This window comes from Telopea speciosissima, chromosome 2 (genome assembly GCF_018873765.1).
Source record: "Telopea speciosissima isolate NSW1024214 ecotype Mountain lineage chromosome 2, Tspe_v1, whole genome shotgun sequence".
In the NCBI taxonomy this organism is placed as follows: domain Eukaryota; kingdom Viridiplantae; phylum Streptophyta; class Magnoliopsida; order Proteales; family Proteaceae; genus Telopea; species Telopea speciosissima.
Genome location: NC_057917.1, coordinates 76,799,268 through 76,821,995, shown reverse-complemented (window position 1 = coordinate 76,821,995; position 22,728 = coordinate 76,799,268). Strand labels below are relative to the sequence as shown.

The 22,728-nt window shown below is 38.0% G+C and overlaps 3 protein-coding genes across 3 annotated transcripts; all 3 read right to left on the bottom strand.

Annotated features, from left to right (window-relative positions):
* Nucleotides 1-1,479, bottom strand: LOC122651135. The gene has a single exon (XM_043844458.1). The coding sequence runs from the start codon at nucleotides 1,477-1,479 to the stop codon at nucleotides 1-3; it is 1,479 nt and encodes a 492-aa protein (XP_043700393.1).
* Nucleotides 1,480-6,390: 4,911 nt separating this feature from the next.
* LOC122650044 (probable glutathione S-transferase) lies at nucleotides 6,391-7,268 on the bottom strand. Its single transcript, XM_043843341.1, has 2 exons — nucleotides 6,947-7,268; nucleotides 6,391-6,751 (listed from the first exon to the last, which is right to left on the bottom strand). Exons 1-2 carry the CDS (start codon nucleotides 7,265-7,267, stop codon nucleotides 6,401-6,403), a joined length of 672 nt encoding a protein of 223 aa, XP_043699276.1. The 5' UTR covers nucleotide 7,268; the 3' UTR covers nucleotides 6,391-6,400.
* A 12,384-nt stretch (nucleotides 7,269-19,652) lies between these two features.
* Nucleotides 19,653-20,429, bottom strand: LOC122651134. The gene has a single exon (XM_043844457.1). The coding sequence runs from the start codon at nucleotides 20,427-20,429 to the stop codon at nucleotides 19,653-19,655; it is 777 nt and encodes a 258-aa protein (XP_043700392.1).
* Nucleotides 20,430-22,728: the final 2,299 nt, after the last annotated feature.

Below are 22,728 nucleotides of genomic sequence, written 5' to 3'. Positions count from 1 at the left end.
CTACCTTTGTCTTTCAGCGAAGACCCAAGACATTAACAAAGGGAGAACAATAGAGAAGAGTGATAGAAGAAATGAGAAGAACAATCTCCATGGATTCGGATTTGTGTATAATAGTACTAATACTGTTGGAGATAATTTCTCATCATCCACAACCCTTTCTTCTACTCCTTTATTAATTAGTGGCGGCATTAATGGATGCTCTTCACTCCCGCAAGGTCGAAGAGTATTTGCATAACCAGTCAAGCACAGGTACCTTGCATCCTCACCGAGCCCATGCCCACAAATCTCTTCTGCACCTTCAACTAATAACTGTCTTGTTGGTCTCCCACCACCACCACTACTTAGAGTTAATCTATAATGATAAATCCGTTTCTGAGTAGCAAACACAAGAGAGTCTCCGTTTATGACAGTGAACCCACGAACTTCTACTGGGTTTTGTTCCTCCTCCATTAATGCCATGGCTCCAACCCTAGCTTTCAAAACCAATGTCCATGATGACCCCATGTCATGGTAATCCTCTAATACCCAACCCATGAAAACTGACTTCCTCAACCTGATCAAGCAAAGAGATGATGATGATGATGAGTTGCCACCTCCCCATTTGAAGATCCTCATCTCACAGCTTGGATCCGGAGACCTTCTTAATGCTACTTTAGGCAATTTGAGGCGCCATGATGTTCTGTTATGGATGTGATAAGCGACAATGTAGGGTTTATAATCAGGGCTGGCCTTGGTCAAGTAAGGAAATGTATCTGAGATTAAATGAATTGCACCTTTGCAATACACTGGCGGCGCATCATATAAAATATTTCTAGCACCTGTATTGAACTTGTCCATCTCCTCCCATGCCTCCTGACCTTTGGTGTACACATAGATGCTACTATTTGATGACCAATCTTCTACCTCAGGCTTTACCATGATCACTCGATAATTGTCCGGGAATTCCTCCTCAATGGTGGCGCCGCGGCCGACGGTATCATGATGATGAGAGAGTATGTGAATACCCAGTAGTACTACAGTAGAGTAGTGGTTATCGCTGTTTGTTGTTGTGGGGTTTGGAATGGTGAAACACTTTTGAGTTGCAGGGTTACATAGGAACAATCCCTTATTGTGTTCCTCATTGGTGTTCTTCAATACAAGAATGCCATTGTAAGATCCCAATATCTTGGCTGTGTTGGATAGGAAGCGGAGGGAGGTATTAGGTACACCATAGTCGTTGTCGTCATCAAAACTCTTTTTCTCACCATCCTTATTCTTCTTGGGTGGTGGTAACCTGTGTAACTCAATCTTCCCCCACCGAAAGTCTTGTTGGATGAAGAATCCAGGGTTGTCCATGAATAGCGCTTGCTCAGAGTGTTTCCTTATGAAAAAATTTTCTGAAGGAAAACTCGAACAAGTTTTAGAAACAGCTCTGAATCGAAGAACAGATTTGGCCGGCAACCTCGAGAAAAGTTCACAAAGAACCCCTTCACTGTCCATACTTTCTTTCACTGTAATTATAAAGAGTCAAATTAGAGAGAGAGATAGAAACTGTGAGATCGAAGAAGTCTTTGTAGTATAGAGAGTGAAGTGAAGCGCTCTTATTTATAGGGGTCGAGTTCTTCTATTCCACTTATAGTCCTATTTATACATGAATTTGGAAAGCATCAGATACTCCAATGTAGAGTGAAATTAGGACTAGGAGTGATAACGGTGAAATAGATTAACAAAATAGAAAGTCACGAACCCAGCAGAGAGAGAGAGAGAGGAAAAAGCAAATTCTAAAATTAGAAAACAGAATCAACCAGTGTGGCGTGGCTCCCCTGCTTCTAAATTACAAATTAGACCCATACGTTCTAGTTGGGTCAACCGTTTGGTTTGGTTTGAAGATTGGGTTAATTTTAAATCTTAATTTAATTTTTGATTTATTATTAGGAAGAAATTGGAATACATTTGACCTGTTGATGTACACCTACCTAAACTATTGCCATGTATGGATGTAGCTTTTATGATCTTTGGATAGAGAGGTCATGGTCCAGATGGATTAGCTTTAAGAAAGAAAATAGCATCCATATTCATTGTCCTTATAGAGGGGAGACAATAAATAAAAAATAGCATCCATATTCATCGGCCTGTATCGATTTGAATTGTATCAATTTACCCCTATTGTTTTATTCAAAAAATAAATTTTTTACCTCTTTACCCTTAGCCCGTACCGGTCTATTGATACTTGATTATTCCAAAATCGAGATCGCTCATTGTGATACCCAAATATAACCATCCAATAAAATGGCATCACATCATCAAAGTATTATAGCCCAATTTTTTATTTTTTGTTTTTAAAGTATTATATTATTATAGCCCATTAACGGTCAAGGATTCAATGAATCACTTCCATAACCTGTTCCAGTAAGGAATCTACCAAAAACGGCATAACATGCCACGAAGGCATGGGTTAATCTTTCCTTATGTCAATCTATTCCTATAAGGAAACTATTAGAGCAGCGCCCATTACCCCGATGAATTAGATATCACACTTCTAAAGTGATTCTACCAGTGATACTCTTATCATAAATAAAACCTACCATGTTGAGACTCTCTCCTCCATCGCCTCTACTAGGAGGTCTTCTCGAGATATAGTGCAACTGATCCCAAACGAAATCAAGCTAATGGGAAACTAGAGGACTCGATCTCCAAGAGCCATTGAGGACACAAATAAAAATAAGTAACAAACCAACAAATATTTAACCAATTTAATTAGGTTTTCGGGCTTAGGCTGTTCTATTGGCAAACTAGACGAAAAGGGTTTTGGTTCTATAAGAAACCAATTTAACTGAACCTACAGCAAGATCAACCTATTGGAGTAGTGCCATTAACATTGCCATGCTAACTAAAGTTATATTATTTCAAATAAAAAAATTAATACTTAAGAGATTTTCTTATTGACACTATTTAAGGTCAAATAATATGTAATTGTACTTTTTTGTTCTATTAGTATAAAACATTTTTTTTTAAAATACTAGCATTTCACATATGTACTTGAAAATATATGTGACAATGATACCTTTTGATAATGACATAATGATCGATATGTCAATTTCAAATTATTGTTGAAAACCCTTTCATACCTAATAGGAGTGTCAAAATGCAAATCGAACTAGCCCGAAAGGAACTGATCCTTATTGGTTAGCTTTGGATTGGGGTATTCTGAAATAGAACCAAATTGAAATTGGTTGGAAACGAATCGAATATCTAAAACCAGATTGAGAACAAGACCAGACCGATAGCAGCCCGAACCTCATAAAAAAATATATTTTTTCATAAATTATATGTGCATATACATGTTAAACTGAACCCAAACTGGACTGAAACCAAAACTAACCTGATGACATACCGATAAACAAAACTGATAAGAACCTGAAACCAATTCCAAATCTTTTCTTATTGGTTTGGATTCAGATTCACCATTCCCACGCTAAAACCGATACAACCCAAACTGACCTATTGACGCCCCTACTTGAGAACATAATTAGTAAGTTTGGGTATGGCAATAATATGGGAATAGATACGTACAACAATTAATTTACTCATACGATAATAGTACGTTTTCAAAAATCCGGCGCAATAAGTGTGCACGGCAATGATACGGTACATGTTTAATACGTGTTTTAATACAGTTGCTCTGTCAAAGTATGAGAGCAAATTTATGGGTTTATCCTAATAAAAATCAAGGAGCAAACTAATTTTTTTGCAACTAAATTCTAATCGTTCATGCCTTCATGAACACTTAAAACTAATATGATTTTCCAATTTGAAATCATTTCCCATTCTTTTGGATCTCTACATCTAATATTAATTAAGTTTAACCATGTCTATCAAAACAAATGTTGATATATAGGTAATCAATCCATCAACCACAGTCTATCATAGAAAATAAAGCATGTATCAGTCAAAATAATAATAATAATAAGTAATCGATCTCTTTGCTTTCAAAGTGACTCAAACATGTGTTGTCATCTGGCAACATCCCTCTACTTTCTAGCCTCAGTGACAACAACAAAATCTGAAGAGAGTTTATCCAAACAATCAAGAATTAAAGTTATTAACTTAATAATGGTTCATTAAACTTGCCTGATTAAAATAAACCTCAAGACGACAACCTTATCAAAATACAATGCAGAAAGGATGCATAGCCTCGTCAAATCCAAAATAAAAAATGAGAATAGCTATCCATAGAGTTTGATTAAGGGAAGACGAAAAAAGAGGACAAATTCAATCACCCCCCCTCCCCAAAAAAATCCATCTCCCTAAAGAAATAGAATTAAGTGATTCTTCCAAGTATTTCAGCTTTGATGAATCCAAATTTCAAATTAACGTAAACCCTAAGCAGAGAATCGAGAAAATAATAAGGTCGCAAGCAACGAAACAAAAGAAAATACCAATTGAAGAAAAAGAAAAAAAAGAAGAAGAAAGGGTTTACCCTGCACCATGAATCGAAAATAACTAACACAATTAATTAAAATAAAAAATCCTAGTTTGTGAAGAATTGCAGATCTCTATAAATCTTATCAACACCACACACACACACACACACACACACACACACACACACACACACACATTGGAGAAGATACCTAGATTTGATGGATATGAACTAGAACTAGAGTCTTCGAGGTTGATCAGAGAACCAGAGTGCTCACAGAACTAGAGTCTTCGAGGTTGATCAGAGAACCAGAGTGCTCACACACACACATTGGAGAAGATTACCTAGATTTGATGGATATGAACTAGAACTAGAGTTTTCGAGGTTGATCAGAGAACCAGAGTGCTCACCGGCTTGGGGGGTTTTAGGTTTTAGGTTTGCTAGAACGAGAGTCTTCGGGTTTCAGATTTGGGGGTTTTCTCACCGGCGTTTGGGCTTTTAGGTTTTAGGTTTTAGTTTTTTATTTTGTTTAATTAAAACTCATAAATATGTATTAAAATGCGACTAATACGAAAATTAATATGGTATTTCTTTAGAGTCATGTATAAAACTATACTACCTGATAGAATACAGTAAGTCAGATTATTGATTTATACGGTTGGATACAACAATTAATACAACAATTATTACAAGAACTTGCTAACTATGCTTGAGAATAAGGCAAGGGGGAGAGAGCTTAAAGCATTTATATTTTAGGATAAATTATGCTTGAGGTACTTAGCGTTTGAATATTACCCAAACTAACAACCAAAATCATGAAAATGTCAAAAGTTGTGCCTAATTGGCCTGGCCTTGAGATCATACACGCTAGGCCTAGGCTAAGGATGTCCTAGCCTGATTTCTAACTAGACCGAACTAGTCTAGGCTTAGTTTGAGGGATAGGGATACCTAGTTGGGTATAGGCTTTCAAAAACCCTGCCCACACAGTTGCACCCCTAGTTCTTTGTACAAAGGAAAGAGAACGCTAACTGGTCGCATGGTGTGTGGCCCCTGCATCTTGACACAGGACGCGTGCAATGACTGTTGCGTTTTTATGGATTTTTGCCTTTCTATGGGGGTGCGGTGAAAATTTCACGATGCCTTGTGTGAGAGTAGAGGTTGTGCACCGCATGTGACCAAGTAAAGTTCTTTCTCCCAAATAAAATTTAGGGAAAAAGATCTCTACTAGGAGGGTGCTTCCTACGCCCTCTCACAAGGCACCATGAGATGATGCCTCTACCCCTTGGATAGATACCAAGGCGTGCTCACACATTGGCTCAGACGCTTGTGTGGAAACCATGTGACCAAGTAGAGATCTCTGGAGAGAGGGAGAGAGAGAGAGAGAGTCCCTTCTATTTAATGAAAGTAGAATTCCTTGAAAAATGTTATTATGGAGGGTATTTTGGACAAGTGAAAACACCATGAAGGATGTTTTCTTCAAGTGAGAAAGTATATCAAGTCCAATAATAAAGAATTCATGTGAAACTTAAAATTATTACTTAGGGAGAATGTTTTCTGTGTCAGGGGCGCAGGCTGCGACCAGACACATGGGGGTGGGCGCAATAACCACCCTGTCCCTTTGTGTAGCAGGCCCATATGTCTAGACGCAGCTTGCGTGGCGGCACAGAGAACATGAGCCCTATTACTTAGTATTTGTTGTCTGTTATGAACATAAACTATAATAAAACTTTCATAAGATAAAATTTAGCATATGATTTATTAACCATGATTACAATAATACGTGGGAATTAGGACTCCCCCATGATCTGATGAGTCAATGACCAGTCCCCGGCCAGTTTCAACTATTCTAGCCCTTATTACCGCTACACTTGACAGGAAGAAAAGAGAACCAAAAAAAAAAAAAAAAAAATTCAAAAGAGGAACTTTATTTGAAATCCATGATTCTCACACTAGCTAGTAGTCTAGTACTCCTCTGTATCTGTCCTCCCATCTAAATGTCTAATCCACACCTAACTTCTTTCTCATTTGAAGCGCGAAATCATAGATCTTGAGTGAATCAGGAAGAGACTTAGCCACACTTTCCTTCTTCTCCATGCACCTCTTGGCCCATTCAATCAACTTTGGGCACTCTGCCTCTATGTCGAAATTGACTAAAGTCTCCATGGCATAAAACCAGGTGTAGAAGGGCACAAAACTTAAATCCACGAACCCAAAATTGTCACCTCCAAAGTAAGCCTTGTCTCCAAGTTCTTCTTCCATGACCTTCAATTCCTCTATGAATTCCTTCTTAGCCTTCTCTTGTTCTTCTCCTTTCGGGCTCCCCAATATTCCCCTCATACTACTGAAAACCTGCAATTTCACACAAATAAAGAAGATATCATGTAAAGTTTCTATCTCAAAAGTTCTAATTGGTTTGAGATCATATTTCCTAACTAACAGACGAATTCCCAGGTGTAATGAAAACTCAACTAAGAAAGAAAAGATGATCGATGATGATGATGCAAGCAGCATAGATTAATTAGAGTAAGAGAATTAAGTAAGTACCTTCTTGTCGATGTAGTCAGCCCAGAATCTGGCCTGGGCACGTTGGTAAGGATCAGAAGGCAACAATGGAGGAGTTTTGTCGTCCTTCCATGTCTCGTCAATGTATTGAACAATGAGGAGAGACTCACAGATGGGTTTTCCATTATGGATCAAGACAGGTATCTTCTTATGAATTGGGTTCATCTGCAGCAGAAGAGGACTTTTGTCTTGGAGGCTCTCCTCCCTGTATTGGTATTCCACACTTTTCTCAGCCAAGGCGATTCTCACCCTCATCCCAAAGGGGCTGGCCCATGCATTCAAGAAAACCACTTCGTCTGCCATTTGTTACTGAATCCGATCGATCAAGCGTAGCACAAATTGAGAATAGAATAGAAGCTTAATTTGTTGGAATTGAAGCTTTTATGATGCTGGTTTGTGTTGTGTGTGTTAAACCATGTAGCTGAAGGGGTGTATTTATAGAGATTTAATTTGATCTGAAACTTACTTAAACTAACCCCCAAGTAACAAAATTGTCTCTTCTTGCATTCTATGTTAATTAATTAGTTCTTTAATTTATTTCTAGAAACTTCGATCAGAAGTACTACTGATGTTCATCATCGGTTGCGTCATCATCCATGAATTGAATAAAGCTGGTTTTTGCGGTTGGTTTGTGGAGGATGGATACACAATTCAAAAAGAAGAAAGAACCTTTAGACATCACCTCTAACTTCAAAGTTTGATTTGGAACCAAACGTATTTCCTTTGACTCTGGCTTGGTATGCAACGTTATGAAATGAGGGGGCAATGGCCACTGGATCTAAAAACAATCCCATAATAATCAATGGTAAGTCAATAGAGTGGTGCTCAAGATATTAGAATGTTTTATCTTTTATATGATTATTAAATAGGAGAAAGAAAGCCACTAGGTCGCCGCCCCTGCTCCTTGACACACAGGGCGAATAAAATGATCGTCACACATGTTTTTGGAACCCCGGGTATGATCAAGGGTGCGACGATAATTTTGTACACCAATATATTAGGGTGGTGAGACAGTGAGCGCTGCTAATCGAGTGGTGTTCTCTTTCCATATGGGCCATTCGCTTTTTGTAGAACCCATGTTCATCAGATTCTACAAACCTGACCATCTGATTAATCATCACATTTTCTGATGGTGATGTAGTCAACTATTTGGCTTGACTCATGATTCCATACATGATCATCATAAGGCAAACACAATACGAGGAACGGCATCATTTGAGAATATCGGAACATCTACCTATGTTTGTGTTTTTCTTGGTTGTTAGGTTTTTTTTTAGGGAGACACGAAATGATGGCCCCATCCCAAAAAAATACAGGAAAAACGAAAAAAAAAACCCTATCCAAGATCCTCTAGGACTAGTCACATGAAATCTAATGTGGGACCTACAAGAGGAGTGGATTTCATGTGAGTGATCCTAGAAGACCTTGAACGGTTCTTGTACAAAGTCATGATCCGGTTCAATTGGTGCATTGCCCCTCACCCCTCATTGCCCCTCACCCCTCTTATTGGCCCCGTATTGATGGGACCAGCAAGAGGAAATGACAGCCTCAACCAAATACAAAAGACTCATCCCTATGGAAGCCCTTGAGCCCCCTGCTGATGCAGGCCAGTAGGGGCCCTACGCCAAAAAAGCAAGTTTTTCAAATTCAAAATCGGGTAGGAGTCTTTCTTCATCGACTCTGAATCGAGTCATTCAGAAAACAGCTGGTATTAGCCAGGCATATAATCTGGTTTAATCAGAATTGGCCTGATCGATTTTAAGTCTTCTTGGCCCATTCAACCAAGTCTTATCCAAGTTTTAACACTTTATCCTTCAAAAAAAAACATTAACACCAAGTAACAATCATTGTGTCATCATTTTTTTTTGTGCTATCATATATTTTAGTTGGGAAGTAGCTTTCTGTTTGGGAGTGTGGTCTACTCCAAAACTCCCATGTGTCTATCTCTCCTCCTCAAAATAAAAGGTAGAGGTATCTTTTCATATGAAAAGGATAGAGATAGACTCATGCGAGTGCTGGCGTAGACCTCACTCCCAGACGAAGAATTTTCTCTCTTTAAAATATTTTTTGGACTATAATTTAGAAGAATTTTTTTTTAGATAAACTGCCTAGAATAAAGTTTCTAGGGACTAGGGCATTTCGCTCATCAGGACTGGTCAAATACAAAAGACCCATCACAATTTATGGAAAATTTTGTACAAAAACCATTGCAGTCTGTGTTTGGTGAATAAGATTTATGGATGAATTACAAAGTAGCTGTGGTTGTTGGACAAGTAGGGGGGGTGTTGGCACGGGGAAGGGAGGATTGGGCTCTTCTCCATGGAGGGCATCGCCCAATGAGGCATTCAACCGTTGGGCTGTGTCGCGTCTTGCTGTTTGTGGGGTGCACACAGCAATACAGGCAGCTCGACAGTAGAGGACCCCACACATATGAACTCCTTTGTTTCCTCTTGCTTGGCTCCCTTTTTTAATCCATAAACTTTTCGCACAAGGGAATATCTACAGAGTCATCAACCCCAATAAACAAAACAGTTATCAGAAACATGAGAGAGAGAGAGAGAGAGAGGTATTATGTTAAGGGGCCATAAGAGAACTTACCTTGTTGATATAATTGGTCCGAGCTCATTGATATGGACGATTGGATGAGACAGCTGCTAGGTGTCAACATTTCCACCTAACACTGCCGCACTGCCACACTTCAAGGAATTGAAGAGAATTATTTTCTGTGAGGGAACCATGTTGGTCGGTCTCCATTAGATGCTTGCTGGGCTACAACTGAACACCATTACCTACTGGTTCATAATCGGGCTTGGCCTGAAATGGGCCGCTTACTAACTAATCGAGCCCAACAGTCGGGCCAGCATTTAATCGGGGCTGGGCCTTCGAAAAGGAATAATTTCAGTGGTAGAGAGGTCATCTTAAAGATGGGAAGGAGAGAAATAAAGAGAGGGGAGCGATAGCGGAGGCTACGCTCCTGGATAGGAATCATTTTTCCATATTTTCAGTTTTTGAAAATCACTAGAAAAAAAAAATGGCTTAGTGCTATGAATTTTGATTCATTTCTCCATTGAAGGTGAATTGAGTTACAAGTCCCACTTACAAAAAATCTCAGATGGAGGACTTTGGGCCTCTCCTTTTATCCATCATCTGCGGTTATGATCTCTTTACTGTAAGGAGATCAAATAAAATACACCAAAACAAGCTTTTATTCTGCCAAATGAAAATTTGGTATTCATTCCTGTTCCATACACAATAAGGTAATTAAGCAACAATTTGCACAACGTTATCAATTGGAATTGAATAGTTGACACCAGATATATTCCTGTTCCTTTTTAACTATAGGAAATAAGATTAAAAAAACCAAAACAATATATAGAAATTGAGATTAGGATAGGATCGTCATTTCTTCCGACCTGCGTACTATTTTTGTATTTTTATGAGCTTATTGCCTTATTCCATCCTATAATTTCATGGGGAAGGTATCTTGGAGTGGTGGTGGTTTCCGCTGCAGTAGAGCGCTAGTCTAAGTCCAAGGAGAGGTCATTGTTTCCCCTCCCCCTCCCCCTCTCGAATCGGATGGATAAAGATCATGTTATTCTCCCTTGCCTCCTGACTGCCCTTCCTTGAGTTGGGATGCCAACCCGAGTTAGGTTGGGCAATTGATGAATTTTGAACATCCTAGTGTTCTTCATAGACCCCAAAGGAGAAACTTGGGGAAAATTTTTCCTATCATTTACATAATAACTCCTAGAAATATAGTAAAAGTTAGGGGTGCAAGTTTGGCCTTGTCGGCCCGATCCCACCCTGGCCTGCCCTGAGCCCGAACATGGGCTAGGTTGAGATATGTTGGCCTTGAGGGCGGGTCAGGGCTGGAAATTTCTAACCTTGAGTCAGGGTTGGGTCAGGGTCAGGGTCAGGGTTGAGGCATCAGGCTAAGCTTGGCCCGGCCTGGCCCGATCCTGTTTTAAGTTATACTATAAAATATACATTGATATAGTATATATATTATAAACTTTAAATGTCATCCACATTTTATCTTCGGTTAACACCGGCTGTCGATCTTCAACCCAACCTCAGGTTCAGCTGCCTCATCCAACATGGAGGGCTCTTTCAATCTCAGCTGATCAACATTGAAGACGGGGTGGCGGGCAGTTCTAGTTTGAACGCATTCTCCCCCACCTTCCCTTGTAGAGTGAATATATAATATATTATATATGAACAAAATAAGTGATATAAATATTTTATTATAGTGTTATTTTAAGTAAAATTGATAATTTTCTCCCGAGGCTAGTCTAGTCCATGCATCTCCCTTCCCTCTCGGCCCCTCCCCATGATCAAAGCCAATTAGGATCAGCCTGGCCCGACCCTGAGGGTGTGTCAGAGTTGGATTTTTCAAGTCCTGAGTTAGGGACGGGTCGGGGTTGGGCCCAACTAAGGAGACTCAAGGTTTGGCTAAGGTCTTATAAAGCCCGGCCCAACCCGAACTTGTTGCACCATCAACTGATACCATAGAAGAATCGACAAAGAAAGCAGCCCAGACTCCAAGCAGACCTCTGAGCCTGGGCCAGGTTATGCACTTGATATCATACGCTAGGCCTGGCCTGGTACATGGCTCACCCTTAAACCCTAGTCTCACTCTCTACTCCTCTCATAAACAATGTAGTATATGATACATGGTTGAATAGTCAAATTGTTTTTTTTTTTTTGTAAGTTTGACCTTAAAATTTAACATGTGTAGAGGGCCCACACTCTTTCTTTTTTATTTTTTTTCCAATACTCCCCACTTATCCAATGGTTGGAATCGCCATGTCATTCCCACTATGTGTCTCTTGTATTAGATGGCCAATGCAGTTAACTATCGAATCTCTCTCTCTCTCTCTCTCTCTCTCTCTCTCACACAAACCGAGCAAAGAATTACCGACCAACTGAGTAAGGAGTTGTCTTTGATGTCTTCTATACCTCTTTAGTTGGCAATAATTAACAAGAAATTGAGAAAGAAAAAAGATAGGAGAAAGTTTTCTTTCATCCATAGAGGACGGTTCACCCACTTTTATAGGGTTCACAAACTCTATAAGATTTTAGTATAATCCCATATTACTCTCCCATTCTCTCCCATCCCACGATAAATAGATGAAAACTCAATCCAAGAAGATATATACAAAATGGGGCAATGTTCTCTGTCTTGGAACGCATGGGCAGCAAGTTGCGCCCAGACACATGAGATGGGACTGGTGCATCATTTTGATCGTTCAGGAGGTACGTGGGCCGATCATTTCACCCACCCATGTTTGTGGGCTCATCCTGAGAAACATTTTCTCATCAAAAAAACAGAAAAAGAGTAAACTAAAGAAGAGGGACAGAAAATTGAGAAAAAGGACAAAGTGGTGGCAATTTCAGTTTATTCCGTGTAGTAACCCCCTTAACCCTATTTGTAGGAAAAGCCAACAACTTCTTAGTCTCAAATGTGACATTAAAAAAGGTACGTGGTCCTCCTCATAACAATTAAGAGATGTCCACCGCCCACAAGCATCTCGAACGAGTCCACATCAACTATATCAACTCAATAGCACCACGTACCCTCACATCACTCTTTCGATATTTTCATGCACCGGGGCACACATATTAATTGGGTCCACATCAGAATGTCCGTAAAACCTTCTCTTTCTTTCTTAGTCCATTTCTTAAACAATCATACGGTCCATACTCCATACCAAGGAGATGTATACATTCCACGTGCCACCTAATGTTTAAATACAAGTCTTCCACACTTGCATGAGTACTCCAATCATAATCATAATATTTCCGAAAGAGGAGTTATCCCAAATATAATATTTCATATAAGTGACCCTCTAAATGACACCTCACTTAGAATTTGACACCTTCATTTGATTGTTTTTTTTTTTTTTTTTTTTAAAGGTTTTTAAATTAAAATAGAAAAAAAAGATTTTAAAAATAATTTATTATTATATCGTTGTCTTACACATTTTCTAAATATACATACATATGTGAAATGACAAAAAAATTTACCTCAAAAAAATAATGGTTAGATTTAACCTAGTTAAAAAACAAATGTGTGATACTTAAAAAAGTAAAAAATAAGTACCATGAAACTTTATAATTATATAGACCTTTTTTTACCCCCCAAAAAAAAAACTCAATAGTTTGGATACCCTCTGGGTAATTTTTATTTATCTATATTTTATGGGCAATTTTGAAGGGTTGGGAAGAGTTCACGGGACAATTGGGGTTTGATTTTTATGTGGGAAAAAAAAGCATGTGCCTTCCGTACGCAAGCGGGTGAAAATGTGGGCTGGTGACCAAAGCCATTAGGGCACCTAACAGGACAAAGTTGTATGGTACATGGTCGGTGGAAACAAACGTCCACGTGTCAATAGAATAACGTGACAAGTATGTGAAAGACAATCTAAAGCTACTCGATTTGTGGTGGAGAAATCTAAAAATCTATATAGTTAAAACCCTAAATTCAAAAGGAGCAGTTGAGTTACGTGACAGATACCCATTTCCTGATGATTCTTAGCCATGAAAAATGTTTTAGAGAGAGAAAGGGACTGTAGGGGGGACACGTGTTAGTATCACAGGGCAACATGATTAAAGGTTGAGAGGGGGAGGGTTGGCTTGCAAAGTTGATGATTTGAATTGATTGTAGCGAGATGGAACCTTCAACACCTTTGTCTTTGTCTTTATTTACTAATTTTGAGAAAAAAAATTTTAAATAGTTCCCTCATTGGTTGAAGTATGTTATCATAAATAAATGAACTTTTTTTTACCAAAAAAAAAAATAAATAAATAAATGAACTTTCAAAGGATATAGTTCTAATAAGGAATCATTTTCATGTCCATCTAATGTTTCAGTTTTGTGATGCATAATCTGATTGTTGATTTGATCACTAAGGAGGGAAAGAAGTTAGTTTACAATTTAGGGAGGGGATCACTGCTAAATTGGGTAGTCCCTACACCAACACCAAGGCCAATGCCAATGAGAGTGTGCGCAGAGCATCTAGTAGGGGTATGATTTTTCATTTCAAGGAGACAAGGGCAGGGGCCAGTGAAGGGGCGTGCAAGGGCATCAATGGTGATGGATTTTTGGTATTTCACAAGGGTGTGACTATCATTTCACCCCATGAGTCTTGGGGCAGACACCATGCCCGATTTGTACCCAAATTTTAATTATCAAATTTAACATATGGAAAAGATAACTCTAACCGGGGACAGCTCTGCCCCCTTGTTTCGAGGAGGAGAGAGATAGACTCATGGGAGTATTGGCGTAGGCCACTCTCCCAAACAAAAACTACTTCTCTTAACAAATTATTGAGTTTGTTACATAATTATTTTTGTCCCCCCTATTTTGTTTCTGATCTAATATTTTTACATCTTTTCACTTCATGTCAAATCAAACAATTTTTTTTTAGTTAATTTATTGGAACAAACCAATTCGACCATTCTACCATTAGAAGTGGGGAAAAAAATTGCTGCTATGAGCAGTCAAGGAAATGAAATAAATCACTTTCCCTTTAGGTTCATAATTACCTTCTTAGGTTTTAGTATTTTCTAAGTTACCCTTTAAGATCCCATTTCCTTGGCTGCCAGCCTTGTAGTAGGAATATTCCAAAAATTTCATCCTAGAATTGGTATTTGCAAAATCAAGGCTTTGGTACAACTTAATTAACTTCATGGAATATTATTATATAGCTGACCTTGGCATCTTCAGAGTTGAAAATCCAAAGGAAAATACAATTGCAATTCTATTGATTAAATTAAACCCTAGCCATGCATGCCTAACAAAATAAAATGGTATATAAGATGTTGATTTAAATTCCTTGTTCTCTTGAGAAAAATCCCATCATAAAATTGCTGTTTATTTTAAAATAAAGGATATATTCTCACTCAAAGTTGAGTATAAAGTTTGAAGAAAAGAATGCTATCTGCACGTATGGGTCACGTGGTTCTTGTGCCTAAATACAAAAAACATAAAAGTATCGCACTACCCCCATAGAAAGGCAAAAATTCCGTCTAAGACGATGCTTGCACGTGCACTCCCATTGACCAACGCACACGTACAGGCTTTAGAAGCCCAAACAACAATCTCTTTTCCCTAAAATATTTAAAGAATCATCTAATCTCACTTTTGGTTTTTCTAATATAATTCTTATGAAATGACAGTCTAAAGAAAGCTTGATCTCTAAAAAGAAAATTAAGACCAAAACTGATATAGCAAGAAAGGGCAAATGCTAGGGGCGCCCCCCCCCCAAAAAAAATAAAAGATCTACTTTTCACTATAACCTTGTAATACTTTTTGCACTATATTAAGCTAAAGAATACACATATGAAACATTATAAATCTTTCTAGATTTATTTTTGGTTTTGGGTTCTAAGCGTCTATTTTGAACTATACGTTATCCAATATATTAAAATAAAAAAGAATAAATTCATGATGCTTTATTAAGAATCCTTCAGGAAGATCTGAGTAGGAGAATCCACATTTAGATTACTAGCTAGAGATCTTTCTAGTGTTAGGATGTTGCAAAATTATGTACAAAATATCTTGTCTACCACTGTTTTCTGCTTTCTATTTGCTTAGTTTGTTATAATAGACAACATTTCTTATCTTAATAATATTTCTTTGGCCATTGGCATTTCATCCGGTGATTTCACAGTCGTCAAAGAAACCTCAAGAAACATCAAACATTTCTGATGAGATCCACGGATCAATTCTTAGATAGCAAGCACCAGCTCTCAATGAGACTATAAAATCAATCAAAGATGAGATCGACGTGGTATTTTTTTTTTTCGTTTTTTTGGATTGACATCGTATTTAATTTTAAATAAGAACAAGGGTTCCCCACGCTACCGGTGTGAGATTCCACCAATGTCACACCAATGGCGGCATATTGAACGATTTTGTCAATAAAGGCCTACAATGATAGGAAGAAGAGAAAAAAAAATCTTTGAAAGAGACCATACATAACGGCAGAGTATGGAGATCTTTTTTCCCTTTAACTAAAGGCACTATTTAAAGAATCTCAATAGCTTTCCACCCAACAACCTAACTATAAAATTTAAAGGAAAGTTTTACCTCTCCAGTGGAAAAGGGTTCACCCACAATCGATCTTACCATTATCATTACCCTCCCCCCACTAGAGGAAGATCAAAACTAACCGCCCCCCTCCCCCTCCCCCATAATGATGCATATTCCATTACTGTAATGACTCACAATGAAAGGATTCTCTTTCACCGTTGATTTTTTATAATTTTTTTTCTAACTTTCTAGGCAACCAAAGATTACAAGAGGTTTTCCATTAAAAGAGAGAGAGAGACTCCAAGAGCCTACAAAAACTACAATTTCTTTATAAGGAGAGGGTTGGGTACGTCGCTAGTTTTCCTGGAGCTAGTGGTTGTGTCCAATGGAGAGGATGGGATGAGGAGGGTAGGGGAATCATTTTCATAGGAGGTGGGAGAGAGACAAACTCAGACTGGGAATAGCGTTGGCGCGCAACCTTTACCATGCTTTATAAATTCAATTTGCTAACTTTACCTTTCAATCTCACACAAATGAGGTACACTACTTTAAATTCCTTACTTTCTAAGTTGACAATATGGAATCTAAAGAGAGGTGGTCCACTAAGATAATAAGGGAGATCTCTTGGGAGAGTGGGATCTTTTTGTATGATACAAATGTTTCAAATCTACTCGCTGGCACATCCCTCCGCAATATGTATCAATGAATTACAACTTTTATAAAGGAAGACTAAAGATTAACGAGGCAAGAGCAATGTAAAGATAGGAAAATAATCTACATTACATTGATGTGTAGTACGTGTTTTTTCATATTCTCTCTTCTCTTTGATACTCTGCAGTCCCTATATATGAATCGTACTTCCACCATCTCCCGCATTCTTAATGATTGGACGTGGGAAATTCCATTACATATCAGTGGTAGGAAATCTTGTCAATAAAGATATTGGCAAAGAAGTGATTTCTAATCTATTACTCGGACAAACTGTGGAAATTTGTATCCTAACATGCATGCTATGCTTATGACGGTAAAACCAATGATTAAAACTGAATCATAAGTCAAAGCATTTGATTCAGGAGTCTATTCTAGTGTATCACGTTCCTCTCCTTTGCAGATAACCATCTCACCTTATGTTACATCATCCAAAGGTGTGAGACCCATACCTCATGAACGGTGTAACTAATCCAATTCAATAGTCCACTCCAACTTCTATGTTTGTGGGTTTTAGATCAGGCCAGATTAATTCATTTAGATAATTTGTTTGAACAATCCTTCCCTCCCTCTCCCCTTCCCTCCCCTTCTTTTTGGTAGAATTCCTTGGTTGCACACTAGTTATGTGGGGGAAGAATTGCTAAACGTCTTTAACATATATTCATTCCTATAGATCTACCTACCTCTCTATATTGTCTTCTGGATTTGCTCTTTATTTTAATTTGGACGGAAAATAAAGAAAGGGTTTTTTCTCTGTAAGATGAAGACCAGTATAATTGTTAAGGAATGTATGAGAATGAAACAATCATTTAAAACACCATAAGTCAAATCTCCCAATAGATTACTAATAAAACTGATGAGACTCAAATCAATCATTTAGTTCTTATTGTCAAACAAATACATGATCTTCCTAATCTAAATGTCGTACCTGCACGACTGTACCATATTTTTAGATCATTTTGCTTACCAAACCAAGTTTATAGAGGAAATATGAGAGCCTTACTAGCTTTGGTTGACCCCTTGTTCACTTATTGTCGAGGTGAAATGACCACTTGACTTGATGGGGCATCCCTTCACTTGTGCAACAACAAAGGGTCGAGGAGACATTTCACACCAAACCCAATAATATGTGGTTTTTATATTTAGGGGACCCATTATTACCAAAAAATATATATATTAAGAGGACCCATTAAGAGAAAACTCCATTAATAAATAATAAGGAAAATAAGATTTTGCTATCTTCTTGATGAAGAAGTCAGTTACTCTACCAATAATATGTGATAGTCCCATTGGTGCTTAAAACTTGGTGTATATGTTGTTTACATCAATTACTAGAGCTTGAATCAAATTATAGTGCACTAGGGGTTCCAGGATTAGTTGAAAAATGTATTTTCTTATGAATTTGACAATTGCTAATATAAAATGGAAAAAAAAAAAAAAAAAAAACCTCAGTTTACCTTGGGCTATAAACTTTAGATGTTTTTGGATGTAAAATGAGATTAATTTTGGGAATACACAATCTCTTTATCAAGGCATCTAACAGAAAAGCGTTGATCATTTAAATGGCATCTTTGATAATTTTAGCCACTTCTACTTATTTTAAGTTGAAATTGCACCGATGAGATGTTTGACTGGTCTTTTATCACATGAACTAATCTATCTGGCAAATAGTGAACTATTATACTTCACTAAGGATAGTGACGAAGAAGAAAACCCAAAAAATAATATATCACATAAAAGAATGAAAGTAACAATTGAAATTTGAAATACATTATTTAAATAGATGACTCATGAACATACTTGTATTTTCGTGTGCCATGACATTCATGTTATTTCCTTAATCATTCTTAATTTTCTTAATCACTCTATTTAGCCATGTGATGGTATGCATTCCATGTGTCATTGAAGATGGAGAGTCTCTAGGGATGCTCAAACAAAGTTGGTGACCTACCTCCACACCATGCAAGGGACAAGGAATCTAGATCGATAACATAAAAGAGGGCATTCCTAGGCCATCAGCTATTTCTACCATGAGCTTTATTTCGTTTGATGCTACACTTGTCCATTGTACATTGTTTACAAAATTCAATTTCACTCTAACAGCAAGGTCGAAACAACATTAATAATGAAGGAATCATCTATTGAAAGGACTAGGATCCTCTGCAGTGCCGCCGGGTGTGCGTTACACATCCTGTGGCACAGCAGAGGCCATGTGTGCATCCTGCGGCACAGTAGAGGCCACATGACACACATGGCCTCTGCTGTACCGCAGGATGTGTAACGCACACCCGGCGATACTGTATAGGTTTTTTTATCTCTTATTGAAAGGGTTTAAAAGTAGCCCAAGATAATTTACTTCTTGGAGAAGGAAAAGAGAAGAGAAATTAATTGAAAATTGCTATCAAAGGTTTAAAAGTTCAAGGTATAATTGAATGATTCAAGTATTGGTATATGACTATATGTAAAGAAAGGAAAAATGTTGACCATCTTGCCCCCATGAAAGGCGGAAATTCTGTCTCCTAAGATGCCAGTGTGTGCGTGGTTCTTGCGCTCCCCCATAGAGAACGCTCTTCCCATAAAGAAATTATGCACGAGAAAAAGATCTTATAAATAGAGTTTAATATTATTTGAAAATAAATAATCAGGATTAGATTGGATTTCTCCTTAGATTTACACTGAATTCATGAAATTATCTTGTAAAAACTGAATAAAGCCCATCAAAGAAGATTAAAAAAAAAAAAAAAAAAAGCCAAGGAGAATATAGAGAAAGGAAACTATAGATCGATTATTTTAAAGGCCAAAACTATTTACACTCTTCAGCCAAATGTAGGTTTACAGACAATTACACGAAGGGGAGACAGAAAGAGAAACAGGAATATTACAGAGGAAACATAGCAAATCGGTTCCCCTTATTTTCCACTGAGAGCTTCTTCATTTGAGAGACTAATTCTCCAACCAGCCCAAGCTCCTGGTTTCTTGAAGCCTCATCTGTCTATTAAACTTCCTGATGAACTCCTCAACTCTTCTGTTGAGCTCTTCATCAGTCATGGCCGAGAATTCGTTCTCTTCAGACCTCGGCTCATGCCCTTCTGTTATTGACCTGTTTAGACTCCTCTTCTTCTTATTACCGGCAACGGAAATTGCTTCCTCCGACTTGCTTCGCCGAATTTCCTTTGTTTCAATAAAATCTTCAACATGGGTTTCCTCTTCTCTGTTTTCTACTGTTCTGTTTTCTTCCAAACTTTCTAATGGAATCCTTTCAGGTGGTGGTGGTGGTTCAGTCTCCGGGAGAATTACAGACGGCTTCTCAAGATCGCCTTTGAGGACATCTTCTGGCTTTCTATTTTTGATGGGTTCCTCATAAATGACATTCTTTGTTTCAATGGAATTGAAGGGTCGGGTCTTAGCAGGGACGAATGATGAAGCATTTCTTGCTCCGCTGTTCCTCAAATAGTCCTCATAGATATCATATTTTTGTTTGGAAGAAGAGAAGGCACCGGAATCGGCGGCGATGATAAGGATGAGAGCGTTGGAAAGGAAGAACCAGAATTTGGTATTGTGGAAGAGTTCAGAAGGAGAGAGATCAAAATGGATCACAGAAAAACAGATGAAGATGAAGAAGAGAAAGGCTGAAATAGAGACTTTATTTGAGTTGAGAGGTTTCTCTATAGGGTTGGCTTTGGTGGCTGGGTTTTCTTGATTTAGCAGAGGATTCTCCATTTTTAGCTGAGAAATTGGAGAAGATTGAGTGAGAATGGTGGTGGTGGTGGTGTGAGAGCCTTTGAGAGCTTTTGGGATGGAAATGGAAGTTGGTGAGTGTCTGTGAGGGGTTCGAAAAAGAGAGTGGGGGTTTTATAGTGAGTTTAACAGAAAGGGACAGGTCGGCGAAATAATTGAACGGGTTGGTAAGGAATCACCCATTAGTTATTCTAAAATTACTAGAAGAGTCCTCTCTTGGATCTGTTTGACCAATTAGAAGGTGGCATGCCCACACCTTTAGAAGGGATATTTTGGATTGTTGGTCTTATTGAGGATGATCTAGGCTAGGGTACTTCTATAATTACACAAACCATTTAATCTCAGAGGTATTAAAGACATGTGTCCCAAATGTGAGGGGGTTAGGTCCCACTATTCCAATAGCTCCCCTGATTTGCTCTTGACTATATGATAATTAAAATGATCCAGACCATGGTTACCTTGATTTTATGATTCATTTGGTTTGAGTTCCCAATTTAGTTTTATGATTGGACCGGGTCACTCTACCTTAGTCTTCAATATGTAACTATTTGTAAGGGTGTCAATTGGTTCGGATTGATTTATGTTCAAGATACAAAATATAGAAACCAAAACCGAACTGTTTTACTTCGGATCGATTCAATTTTAAACGATCGATTTTGGTTTTAGTTTTTTATTCTAAATTGACACCCATATTTGTAACCAGAACTTATGAAATAAGTCTGGTCCAACCACTGTGATCATTTGAGCCAAAACTAGTTGTATGCCGTCAGCTCTCGGTGTCGGTTCAACCAGCAAGTTGGTCTAAAGTGTTGGTGACAGTGCACGGTATCTGGTCTTTGGAGCTGTAATCAAAATTCAAGCTTAGAGAAGACTTCATTCCAGAAACCCTCTGTTTTTTGGTTTTGCTGATTAAACGTAAAATAGAAGTCTTGAAGCATTCCAGATCTTAAGCAAGTAAATCTTCCATCATAATAGGGTCCAAATACAACACCTCTCCTTGTATTCTTCATCTATGCTTTAAATCAACAGTGCTAACACCACTTGTCTTGCCCAAATATAATTTTGCTGTTTGGGACCCACAATTCCATGATAATAACCCAAGTGAGGTCATCAAATTTTAGGGCTTCGATCACTGGGATCAATGCCACGTGTACGACAGGCAAGTAAAACTGAAAAATGAGGCTCTGGGTCTTTACAAAAAAAATTTTAATTTTTTAAGGGTTAGAGAGAGAGAGAGATTATAGATGAAAGAGAAGAATAGGTTTTCCCTTCTTTTGGGCTTAAAATAATTGATTTCGTGTTTAACTTCATTACTAAGCAGTTGGTAATCTGACCTTCACTTTGTGTTCACAGTTTTTTTTCTTAAAACAATTAGGGATTATTTTATAAAGGTAGTTTGTGAGGAATGGAACGTGTGTCAATGAGCCTAAATTGTGGCCACTCCTCATTGGTTCAATATCGTTTTCTTACGTGATGTGTGGGATTAAAAAGCCATGAAATCATATTTAAGAGATCGTAATTTGTGGTAAAGAAGAGCTTCCAACGACAAGAAGACAGGTTCTTTATCTTATTATGGTTCTTTGTGGATAGCTATTATCTATGCTCTCTCTAAATAACTGATCGAAGGCCATGATTGATGGTTCACGCTCTTTGGCTTTATTCATTCTATCCCACCGTCCATTTTTTTCAAAAACTTTGGCTCACAATAGAATAGAACCAGCATGACACCCTTGGCTCACAATCAAGGTTCAAAATCCAGGTATCGGACTTGGTATCGCTCATTGCCAAAACTTTTCCAGATCGGGATTGGATCGGTACAAATCGGTCAGGATCGATCAAAACACTCCCAAAATCATTTTTTTATGAATCGAGTCATGTATCTGTCAAAGTTGGTGGATGTTTTGATCTCGAGATCGGATTGGCCGATATTATCTGGATCGGATCGATCAATATCAATAAAGATAATATAAAAAATAAAAAATAAAAAACCTAAACTTTTTTTTAAAAAAAAATAATAAAAAATTCAGTGGAATCGGTCAATCCGATCCGAGATTCAGAATCATGCTCACAATAGATTGCCAATGTGAATCCTTAACCTTCACTGCATTTCATTGCCAATCAAGGTGTAATGCCTCAATTCTATTTCATCAACCTCCAAGAGATGATAAACATGGATCAGACCAAATGGGTTGGGTTAGACCGGTTCGAGTTGACTCAAATTAATATGAAGGCGGCCGGGGGGTGAAAAGGTATGAATGGAGAATGAGTAATACTTAACTTG